The sequence below is a fragment of the Myotis myotis genome, unplaced genomic scaffold (assembly GCF_014108235.1).
Source record: "Myotis myotis isolate mMyoMyo1 unplaced genomic scaffold, mMyoMyo1.p scaffold_m19_p_11, whole genome shotgun sequence".
In the NCBI taxonomy this organism is placed as follows: domain Eukaryota; kingdom Metazoa; phylum Chordata; class Mammalia; order Chiroptera; family Vespertilionidae; genus Myotis; species Myotis myotis.
Genome location: NW_023416315.1, coordinates 48,507,146 through 48,519,844, shown reverse-complemented (window position 1 = coordinate 48,519,844; position 12,699 = coordinate 48,507,146). Strand labels below are relative to the sequence as shown.

General features: G+C 39.8%; 1 protein-coding gene across 1 annotated transcript in view; it reads left to right on the top strand.

Annotated features, from left to right (window-relative positions):
* Nucleotides 1-12,699, top strand: part of CNTNAP2 (contactin associated protein 2) — a 1,817,652-nt gene that overhangs the window by 1,171,133 nt on the left and 633,820 nt on the right. The window contains exon 12 of the mRNA XM_036328432.1: nucleotides 8,442-8,561. Coding sequence (XP_036184325.1) covers nucleotides 8,442-8,561 — 120 coding nt within the window. The remainder of the gene's footprint in view (nucleotides 1-8,441; nucleotides 8,562-12,699) is intronic.

The window sequence follows — 12,699 nt, the reverse complement described above, 5'->3', positions numbered from 1 at the left end:
TTTAATCATATCCTTCATAGCCCCTTACCATAGTCTTCTAATTAATATTTATATTTTATAACCTAATATTTACACAGCTTCCAAGAGATATTTCTTAAACATAATAATGTTACCACCTTATTTTATACTCTCTATTCTGTGGTTACAGAGTAAAACAAACTCCTTAGGATGGTCAGCAAAGCCTTTATTGTCCAATTATACACTTAAAAATGTGAAAGCAAATTTTAAATGGAAAATCATAATAGATTTGATAACACAAAATAAGATATTTATATATGCAAAATGGCTTACTTAAGGCTATAAAGAAAAAAAGAAAAAAAACACAGAAAACACCAAGGAAAAATGTGATAGAACCCAGATTTATTTTGATTTGTATTATAAAATAACTTAAGTGAATAGAAAAAATGCTGACAAAACATCAATGGGCACAAGTCATAATTATATACCTCAAAAAGGAAAAAATACCTCTAATGTATATTTGAAAATAAATTGTCCAACTATTAATAAAAAAGTAAAGGTAAAACAACAATGGCAATCTTTCTTTTTTGCTAATCTAGTAAGAAACTACTTTATCCTTTTTGTTTTGTTTGAAATCAGACTAGCCAGTGCTGGTGAAGGTTCATTAACAAGCAAAAGTGTTGGTTTTAGATTCTCAAGAATCTGAAATTGACAGTCAGAATTTAGACCTTATTTCATGAAGCAGAGAGTGAAGGGACTATGGAATCCCTGGCAATCACCAATAAAATGTGGCCCTTCTTCATTCTGTACTCTGCTAGTTCTATTAACTGTCATATCCCTAGAAAGAAGGGGGGCTAGAAAAAAGGAAGGGATGGACCTAGCATTCAAAAAGAGAAAGAAATGCAAGCTCCCCAAGCTTGAAACTGGCGGCAGAAGAATAAGTTATTTCCTTTTTTTATTATTTGCTACTTTTCAAAATTCATCCGAAGAGTGCAAATTCTTTTTATAATCATAAATAATCTTATTTAAAAGATAACATGAATCTGTCTTATACATTCCAAAAAAAAACAACTTCCTCTTTTGAAGTTAACAACATCTATCAATTTTTATCCTATTCTTTTTCCCCTTCATGCTTCAAACTCCTATAATAACATGGTCCCTACTTTATTACACCAACATGTTCCTTTCCTTATAGTCTGGTTTCTACAAATACCCCCACCTTGAACTGTTTAAAAAGTCTCCCAAATCTGCTCCCTAAGTGCATTGCCAGTTCACTCCCTGCAGCAATTCAGACTCTTCGGCATTCTCCTTCTCCCTGGGAGTTTTTCCTCCTTTATATTCTGCCCTTACTCTAGCCATTTCTTAATTACCTGGACTGACCAGCAGGCCCTGAGCAACAGATGAATGGATTACTCTGATACACATTTCTGTGAAAGAAAAGGCTAAGGGACTGCTTGGCAGGATGCACCAAAACAGCCCCGAAGCCTGCCTCCTTAGGCTTTTATTGTAACAACAGCTTGAACTAAAATTAACCTCTAGAGCAGTGGTTCTCAACCTTGGCTGAACATTAGAATCACCTGGGAATCTTTTTAAAATCCTGATTTCTGGGCCTCATCCTCTGGAAATTGTTTCTTTTTTACTAATGCTGTGGCCCCACCCCATAACAAAGAAACAGAATTTCCAGAGGATGAGGCCCAGAAATAAGGATTTTAAAAAGATTCCCAGGTGATTCTAATGTTCAGCCAAGGTTGAGAACCACTGCTCTAGGTACAATCATCAGGGTAAGCATCCTTGAGAAAGCACATGCTTCTACAAAGTCAGGTTTAAAGACCAAACATAGAGATTCCAGTAAAACACCCCAGGGGCTTGGACTTGGTTGGGAAAGTCAAGGTAGGAGCTGCTGCCTTCAGCAAGGTCCCCCTAAGAGGCCCCCGAACTTTTGTAGAATCCTCCTTAAAGACTTAACAACCAAGTCCCATGCTTCCCCACACTTAATTGATGTTTTTATTTCCCAGCACATTATGCCTGTTGTACATCTTTACTCTTCAAACCTCCACTCTTCTCTGCCTGTGAGTTGACAATTGCCAAGGTCTTGTGCTATGTCTGGGTCTAGACTGGGAAGGCAGAGAAGGTATCACCTTCAAGGCCATATGGACTTTTCAAGTTCAGTCCAAATGTTTGACTTTGTTTTTCTATCTTTGTTATTCTGTTGAATGATTCTCTTGTTAATCAACAACTCTGGGAGTACACTGAGTGTTTAATAAAATGTGTTCTTTTTAAAAATTTTAAAAATAGTTTATTGATTTTTAGAGAGAGAAAAGCATCACCAATGTGAGAGTATAACATTGATCCACTGCTTCCTGCATACCCCCTACCAGGGATCTAGTCTGCAACCCAGGCTTGTGCCTTGACTAGAAATCTAACTGGCAACCTTTTGGTGCACAGGACAATGCCCAGCCAACTGAGCCACATGGGCAAGGGCATAAAATGTGTTCTTAAATAGAGCAATTGTGTTATTTCTATATGATTGTGAAGGCAGAATAATGCCCCCACCACCTCCCACAATCTGCCTGTGTCCTAAACCATGGAATGAAACTGTAACTATGTCATCTTACACAGCAAAGGGACTTCATGGTGAAGGACATTCACATGATATAATCCTGGATTATCTGGATGTACCTAATGAAACCATAAAGCTCCTTAAAATAGAAAGGTGACAATGAAAGCAGAGAATCAGAGTGATAGAGTGTGAGAAAGACTCCATCAGTCACCATTGGCTTCAAAGATGGAGAAATAAGATAGTGAGCCAAGGAATGCAGGTGCATTCTACAAGCTGGAAAAGACAAAACACTGGATTCTCCCCTAGAGGTTTCCAAAGGAATACACCCTACCCGAAACTTAAATGTAGCCCAGTGAAACCCATCTCAAACTCTGATCTCCAGAACTGTTAGGATAATACAATTGTGTTGCTTTAATCCACCAAGCATTTGCTTATTTTGTTACAGCAACCATAGGAAGCTAATACAGCAGTCCCTTGTCATATCCCATTTCCCCTAATATGATCTTACAGAGATAGCATTCATTGTTTCATGGAAGTGAATGAGGTATTTGGGATTTATTGCTTATTGGATTTTTACATGCTCTGAAATTTAATCAGATATGTTCAGCTACCATATTTCTAAATACCTGACATTTACTTAAGAATATGAGGCCTTTTATTTGGGACTAAGAATTACGGCAGAGAAAAATTACTTTTCCAATTCAGGTTTTCCTCACCCTCTGAAAGTAGAGCATTCCTATGAAACCTTTGGAAGTCAAAACGGCGTAAAGCCAAGAAGCAATTACCTTAGGATGCATCTTGCTAATGGATGCACAAAATAAATGGAGATAAAGTGCAGATGCTCACAGGCACAGTTCAAAGCTATGGGGCTTCATACTGAGATGCTGAGTAGTTCCCGGGAAAGGAGCTTGGTGGGGCCACTCTGGCACCTCGGGGCGCTGGCCACCTCTATGAAGGCTCACTTCAAAGCAAACACTGAATGCTATTTTCTGTTTTCAGTATGTGCTTCAGTTAGCAAAAACAGGCACTAATGTAGGGTCGATTGCAAAAGCAAAGTAGCATAAAACAAACTTTTGAAAAGCAGGGGACACCTGTAAATCAATGGAGTTAATGAGTCTATTTATTTTGCCATCAGCCCAATTTCCTTTCTGATCTTCGGCAGCCTACTAGCAAACTCAATTACTACTGACAATGGCCCAGGCCCCTCTCTGCTCTTTCTTCCCTGGCCCATGGTACTCAGTCCTCTCCTGTGGCTTCATGTGCAAAACTCTGCACCCTAGCCAGGACTGCACAGACTCACCTGGCTGAGGCGTGCGGGTGAATGCTGTGGTCAGCCCCTTCTCTGCATTGGAATGTTAGTATGTTCAATGCGTTTTAGTTTACACATCCTGTGATTTCATTCAGTCTTTACAGTAACTTGGTGAAGGAGGTATTATTTTTATCTTCAATTTAATGTTGAGAAAACCAAGTTAAGGGGGAGTTTCCCAAGTAGTAAATGACAGAAAGATTTAAATGGAAATCTCTTAATTTCTTATTCATTTATAAAATGAATGCAATTTTGCTATATTACAGTTGCCCTTGACGTTTTACCTCAGTACCATTTTTCTAATACACATTTTGCAAGAGTATTTTTAATGATGACATTACTAATGCACATTGTAAAGCCACATGAAAAATACAGAAAATAGTGAAAGGTTTTCAATCATCCATAATCTTTTTTAAAATATATTTTATTGATTTTTTACAGAGAGAAAGGGAGAGGGATAGAGTTAGAAACATCTATGAGAGAAAAACATCAATCAGCTGCCTCCTGCACACCCCCTACTGGGAATGTGCCTGCAACCAAGGTACATGCCCTTGACCGGAATCAAACCTGTGACCCTTCAGTCCGCAGGCCGACACTCTTTCCACTGAGCCAAACCAGCTAGCGCAATCATCCATAATCTTACTACTCAGAAGATAAACACTGTTTTTTTGTGTGTTTTTTTCTTTATTAATATAATCACTATTAATGTTTTGGTGTATTTCTTTCTAAATATTTTTCTGTGAATTCCTCCAAGTATAGTTCTTTTGACATTGTATTTTAATTTAGAGTTTGGTATCACATTCCATTTTTATTATCTTGAGTGAAGTGATGTGGCATTCTAGCTTTATTTTATTTAAAATTTTACTGCATCACTTTTTACTGACTTATTTTTTCTGTTTATATTTAAATGTAACTTAAGAATTTATCCACTTTTCTAGAGTTCTTTTATTAAATTGATTTTAGAGAGAGGAGAAAGGAGAGGAAGAGAGAAAAATATCAATCAGCTGCCTCCTGCATACCCGCTACTGGGGATCGAGCCAGAAACCGGGCATATACCCTGACCAGGAATCAAACCAGTGACCTCTTGGTGCATGGGAAGACACTTGACCAACTGAGGCACACGGACCAGGGCTAGAGTTTACTTTTTCAGGATGAGAGTTGTGCTTTTCAAAATGCGCTCAGACCAGCAGCACCAGCAATCACTTGGAAGCTTGTTAGAACTGCAGATTCTCTACTGAGTCAGAATCCCCTGGTTGAGGCAGAACCCCTGTTTTAATAAGCTCTGCAGGTGATGTTTCACACATGATAAAGTCTGACTAAGATATTGGGTTTTCCATTTGTGTCGATGAGGCAAAAACAGCTCATAGGCCTGTCCTAAGTTAAGGACAAGCAGAATAATCAGCATAGTTTGAAGGAAAAAGAAGAGGTTTTGCTTCCCAAATGCCCCACAGCCACTGCCTTCATCATCTACTCTTAGTTACCTGGGTCGAGATGTGTGGCCCTCTTTAAAATGCTAACATGCTTACGTAGAAATGCAGATGTGACTGATGCTTCTCACCCATGGTGCTTTCATACGTAGGCATGTGCTTCTTATGGTGAGCCAACTTAGCATCTCTTCAAGATAATTCACAGTCTTGTTAAGGAAATAAAATATTTGTATATGAAATTCAATCAACAATTAATCAAGCCCTAGTTTATCATAATTAAGTATTACAGTACATGAAGTGAGCAATGGGTGGCTTTAACTGTATAGAAAAATAGACATATTGCCTGTGGGGGGTCTCCTTTAGAAAGGAGGAATGTGAGTGGGACCGAAATAATAATTATCATATTGATCATAAAAATTCCACCTATTAAATATTTACTATGGCCAGACATAATATTAAGCAAATGCTGTTGGTTACTTCCTCCAATTCTCAAACCACCCTTAAGTATACCCATTTTCCATGCAAGGCTAAATAAAGTCATGACACGTTGCCACATAGCACTTCATGGAATCAGAATTTCAGCCCAAGTCTGTTTGACCTCTGAGCCCTGCCTCTTACCACAACTGCCTCAGTAGTTAACTCTGATTAAGAAAGTTTATAGATTGAGAAAGAGGCTTGTAGTATATATATATATTGCAGATGAAGGCAAGCCCAGGATGGGTGAGCAATCTGCTATGTCAAATTTGCCTGACCAGAGTACAAGATTTACATTGGCAAGTTGCTAATACCAGGAAAGATCAATTGGATTATGGAAAGTCTTACATGCATAGAGGCTGTTCTGAGATATAATATCATAGATACTGAAGAACCATTACACATTCTTTGAACGTTATGGAGGTAATGTTTTAGGACTAGAATAACATTGGATAATAAAGCATAATTTGGTGGGAAGTGAAGAGATATTTGGGTGAGATGGTGAATTAAAAGGGTGATCGCTATAAACCAGATATCAGGTACTAAGGAAAATGACTGGGGTGTTGGCAAGAGAATACCTAATTATTAAATATTAGAGAAGAAAGGTGAAAGGTTTTAATAGCAGTTTGGCTGAAGGGACTTTAGAATTTGAACTTGACATTGTGGATGACTTTGAGCTATACTGAGAAATTGTAATGATCTGGAGAGAGGTTCTCAAAGATGAATAATTAATTAGTTTATTTTCAGAGGTTGTGGGTTTAGGGCATTCTGAACTCTCTTCCTATGTACATTCACCTGGTCTCCGTGTCCTATTGCTATTACAAACATGTGAATCAGTCATGTCTACTCTGTGCTTATATTCTCATATTAAAGGCCCAGTGCACCAGATTCATGCACTCAGGCAGAGGGGGGGGGGGGGCGGTTCCCTCAGCTTGGCCTGCACCCTCTCGCAGTCCAGGATCCCTTGGGGTGTGTCCGACTGACAACTTAGGCCCGATCCCCAGGAAGAGTGGGCCTAAGTCATCAGTCAGACATCCCTAGCACTCCCGTGGAAGTGGGAGAGCACTGACCACCAGGGGGCAGCTCCTGCATTGAGCGTCTGCCCCCTGGTGATCAGTGCATGTCATAGCGACCCGTTGTTCTGCTGTTTGGTTGATTTGCATATTAGCCTTTTATTTTATAGGATAGAGCTAGTTATCTTTCAACTGGCCTATGGCAGTAACAGCCTAAATGCTCTCCTGACCTTCTGAATCACTTCCCTGGAATCTAATTTAACTACTAGGAGCTTTCTTTCCAAAACCTACATCTAATTGTGACCTCTTCCTGCTTCAAGTTCGAAAATACTTCCTCACTGCCTTTCACTTGGTATGGTATTCAAAATTAGAACAACCATAATGTATTATCCAAACAAGACACTTGGGAGATTGAAAGTGGACGAATTAATCATTATGTGGGATAAAAGTTGGATGGGTTCTGCTTAACTTTCTAGCCACATCCTCTTCCAATAGCACTTTTTGCATAAGCAATACCCACACAGAGAGAAAATCCTACTCCAAAAGCCTTTTATCTGTGTTGTTCACAGCTGTATCTGTGTAGTCTAATCCACTGCTCAATGCATCATAGGGACTTAGTAACTATTTGCAGGAGAAATTAAGGACTAAGCAAATAAAAACATTTTAGAATTGTTTGAGTCTAGTGTGTTGTTGTTGAAATGAGGCAGAATTGGAGATCTAACATCTTTGCAGAGAGGAAACCATGGAAAGCCAAAGGGAGGCACGGAGAAGGTGAAGGAGGAAGGAAGGAAAGGAAGTCCCAGGGGCAGATCTCCTACTCCATAATTGAACAAAAGGCAGATGTTGGGAGTAGGAGTTCAAGTGCATGGTACCTAAAGACTTCAGGACTTGCATTTCAGAGATGTGGACTTTTATTAGAATTTTTAATTTTGTACAGCAACCTTTCAAATTCTTCAGAGGTATCAAAAAAGTTTTTGCAATAATATTTTGTAAGTTATGACTACAGAGGTGACATGTAAATGTCCATTTTGTACTTTGGAAAACAGTTGCCGTCTCCAAGAAGAGAAAATGTGTCAGGAGCATGAGAACAAAAAGGAAAACAATGAAAAAGAACCTGTAATTCAATTAAATCGATGGCAGCTTTCTACACCAACAAGATTTGATGTAATTAAAGCACTTTCAACAAAATGAAGCAGGGACATTGTTTTCCTTTTTCCTGAAATAAATGAAGAATAGAAATCTCATGAAATTTATACCACTATACAAAAAAATGTGTGTGTGCGTGTGTGTCTGTGTGTCTGTGTGATCTCTTAGTTGATAGTCAAGCAAAGCAGACAACACGTATCTTGTAAAATAACAGCCCTTACAGTAAGAAGATGGTATCTATAAATATCTATAGATTCATTTTTTCTATGATCGTGAGCCCTAATACAATAAACATTACATCGATTTAACAATTTCATGATTTTAAGTCTATTTCCCAATAATAAAACCATAGCAGGAACTTATTATTTTTGTTAGGACAGAAATGCTTATAGAGTAAAAACCAAACCATGAATGTAAATGTAGAGGAAAAGAATGCTCATTCTAGCAAAAGGATACAGTCCTCAGCAGTGGTTAGCCAGTATGCGATGTGTTCCTGGGGCATTTGTCCGGGGAGCCATTTGTTCCGTGCTGTGCTCACGTAGGATTTTTCTTTCCAGCCATCTATGAGCCGTCCTGCGAAGCGTACAAACACCTAGGCCAGACTTCAAATTACTACTGGATAGATCCTGATGGCAGTGGACCGCTGGGGCCTCTGAAAGTGTACTGCAACATGACAGGTAACGATGCCATATTTACGTTTCATGAGCATGGCTTTTCTGTGTGTTGAAAATAAGTGCTGCCGCTGAAGTTTGTTTCTTCTGCAATTTCTATGACAACACACAATAAACTAAATATTTCAGGATTTGTTAGGTAAATAAATGGTGCAATGTATTTCTAAAGCAATTATGCTTTCCGACACTGAATGTAAAAAGCCACAATCTACCTTCTGACTATACCAATAAAAAATGGCATTTAAAAAACATCTGGAGTATAGAGAAACCCCAGAAAGTGAACCAGAAAGGTTGAAGTCTATGGAAAGGGCTGGTCCACGAAGCAGCCCCTGCAGGTCCCTAGCCTGGGGAAGGTCAGCATCTCTGCTCAGCTTCCCACACTGCCCATGCTACGGGAAGCCCACAGACCACTCTCCATACTTCCTCTGTTCCTCGTAGTTATAAAAGGAACTCTTCTGGGTGCTGAAATCCCATCTGGCAAAGGCAAAACTTGCCTGCAGCTTTCATGAAATGTATCTGCCTGGGAAGGAACCTAGTGTTTCCCTGTTCCATATTAAATTTCAGGGGCTTTTGCAAACTCCCACCACTGTGTGTAAGACGTACAGCTCTCTAGAGCCTATTTTCTATCAGACACTGGGTGACTGACATCTTACTCTCGGAAACGGAATTTTTGGACTGGAACACACAGTGTTCCCCTGGGCAGAGTGTCCCAGATTCTTTGTCCACCAGAGTCAAAGAATGAATCCATGGACAGAAGGTGGTATAGAAGGTGGAAATTTATTAAAGAAGAAGTACAGATTCCCATGTGGGGAGGGGGCAAGAGTCCCACTGAGTTCATTTTCTCTACAGCTTATAAAGGCTGCAGATCTTGGTGCCTTGACATCCCCTCTGATTGGTCACTATTCCCTAGTTACTGTGTAGTAACTCCTGGGCTCAAAGGTTGAACCTCACAGGTGGAACCTCTCCCCCACTCCTTCCTTATTGTTTTAGTATTCCTTTTGGGCTTTGTTTTTCTTCTTGTGGATGAAAGGCTTCCTTCCCTTTATTTTGTAAATATAGACCTTTTGCTGTTCTCAGCTCCCTCATTCTATGGAAATGTACCTGTTTCAGCTTTTCAGCTTCCCCATTCTATGGAAATGTACCTTTTGCTGCTCTGCAGCCCTGTGTTTCCTCCTTGATCCCCTTAATTTTCCAAAACTTCTAAAATTTCCTAAACCTGTCCCATTTTACCCCTGAAACTCCTGTTTCACCTCCAAAACCCGGAGAAGGGTGTGTAGCATGCACTGCTCACTGACTGCAGGGGAGGATCAGCACTGCATGTGAACTCCTGAGCAAGATGATAAGGATGAGGATCCCATAGTGCTACTGACGACGTCTGCTGCTGGACTGCTTGCCATAGGTCAGGTACCCTGATAGAGTCCTTACTCAGACTATGGCTTTGTAATCTGGTTCCATGAATCAGTGGATATATAATTTTGGCCACCTTATTAACTTGATTAAACTCCAGAAGCCTCAGTCTATTTCCCTGTAAAATGGTTTGATAATAATCTCTACCTCATAGCGTTATTATATGAATGAAATAAAATATCTGCATATGGTTCTTAGCATATTACCTGACACACAGTTAATTTTTAGTAAAGGTTGCCAGCAGTTGGGATGCTATTATTTTTTGAAGCACTAGTGAGCACTTCTATCATTCAGGCAAGACTCAAATTCGGATATGTGCGAGGCCAATGGTTCTTGAGGATGGATATGCTTCAGAATCATGCATGGAGCTTCTTTTTTTCTCCTTTTCCATACAACTTTATTGGCTCCAGCTCTGGTGACTGATTCAGTAGACGTTGAATGGACATAGGATTGTGCAGCTAGAACCAAGAACCCAGGCATGCAGACCCCAGTGGAGAACTTTTAGCAGCATCAGGACCCAGGCTGCCTATGGCACAGACGGAGAAGAGAATGGTGAGGACATGAGTGTAGGATGGAAGGCGCGTAGAGAAAATGCTAAAATGGCAGCTATCCTCCCAAAAATTCCCTCGAGTGCCGAGTATTCTAAGTTTAGCAGAGAGTAGGAATTCACAGACCAGAAAGCTTGACACAAGAGTTGTTTGTTTGGCTTGTTAATGGCCTCAGGAACTTTCTTGTTCACCTTTACTCTAATTTTACTTGAACTAAAGTATAATCTATGAGAATTTGTTTGAATCTGGAAGAATCTTGATTTCTCTCTCTCTCTCTCTCTCTCTCTCTCTCTCTCTCTCTCTCTCTTTCTCTCTCTCATGTGTATATAATTTATATCAATTAAAGTCAACTATTATCCTCAAGGGAAATCAAGACATCCTGATTATGCTTGGAAAATTATTTTTTCTTTTTAGTTATTTGCCTGTATGCAAATTCACAAGAGAATTAGAAAGCAAACCCAAACCATGATGCATATATTCTTTATGTGAATAATACATACAATGAAGGGCTGTTTAATTTCTGGAGAGATGACCTTTCTGCCAATTGAAGCCATCACTCAGAAGCATGATCTCCTTATCATCAATATCTCCCTTAAGGAGTATGGCTGCAGTTGAGTGCAGTATTCTGTTTACAGTCTGAACAACGAAGAAAACAGTCCAACCTTCTGCAACGAGCATATTTTTCTGCTGTCACACAAGATTGTTATGGACATCAGTGTGTCAGGGACCCTTGAAGGCCAGCAGGCACGATGTGGCCTTTTGCCATCTATCAACTCTTCCTTCATCTGTAAAGAATGTGAACTTGACACCATTAGGAGAGCATGGTACCACAAAGCCTGGCTTGGGCTTTTCCTTTTCCAAGAGATATTATTGTGAGGACCCCGCAGGGGGACCCTCGCTCTGTCCCACCGACCGACGGCGACCCAAATCAACCACAGGAGACGTCACTTGATGCAAACGGCATGAGGCTTTATTCCAGCGCGTGCTGGGGCTCAACCCATACTCACTCACGCAGGAGTAGAGGAGTTGGGCCCCCAGCAAGCGGTTTTTCAGCTATTTATATGCAAAAATCACACATCAGGGAGGGGGGTGGCATGCAGGAGGGGGAGAGGAGAACAAAGAGATTTCAAAGGGGTCTGGTTCGTGTCTTGATAGGGCATTCCTGCCTGGTGTTTTATCTCAAGGTTGATTGAAGCCCGGTTTACTCAGCCTGCCCTTTGTTGGGGCTATCTCCTGAAACAGCCTTAGGGAGGGCGTCATTCTCTCTGTTCCTATCTCTAGTGGGGGAAGCCTAGGGAGTTGAGATAAAACAGGCATCTAGGCCTGGCAGCTGGGCCTGTGCAGTTTGTAACATTCTTTTATTCTTTCATTATATGTTGAAAAAGAGGAGGGAGTGACAGTGTGAGATTGTCTATGAAGACTTGATATATCACTCTGTGTCATGAGAGATGGTATATGTACCTTATTTTATAGCCTTTCTATTAAATAATAGAGCTGCCTCATTCCTCAGGAACCCAAATGTAATTGGGTGTTTATCATTGTTGAATATATCACATATTTAAAAAATGGAAGCAAGACATCTTCTCTGAGAAAGAAGTGAAAATTTTAAGGAAAGGGACCTCACTGGCAGCAAACATCTGCCCCAGTGATGGCGAACCTTTTGAGCTCGGCGTGTCAGCATTTTGAAAAACCCTAACTTAACTCTGGTGCTGTGTCACATATAGAATTTTTTTTATATTTGCAACCATAGTAAAACAAAGACTTATGTTTTTGATATTTATTTTATATATTTAAATGCCATTTAACAAAAGAAAAATCAACCAAAAAAAATGAGCTCGCGTGTAACCTCTGACACGTGTGTCATAGGTTCACCATCACTGATCTACCCCAAACAGTAAATTGTGGGGTAGAAAGTAAAAATAAAATAAAATAAAATTACATATATATATCTCCGCCCCCCCCCCCCCCCCGGGATTCTTTCTCTAGGTTTTTTTTTAAATTTATACATTCTCTGTGTGCCAGGAGCTGTGCTGTGTCAGAATAAATGGATATAGTAAATGCCTTTATGGTGCTCACAACTTATAATAAAAACAAGCGTTAAAAAGTAAACAAATAAGTAACTCTCTTAGAAAGAAAAATAATGGAATTGTAGGGATTTATTTTGGAGTGAGTATTTTAGGAAAGACCTC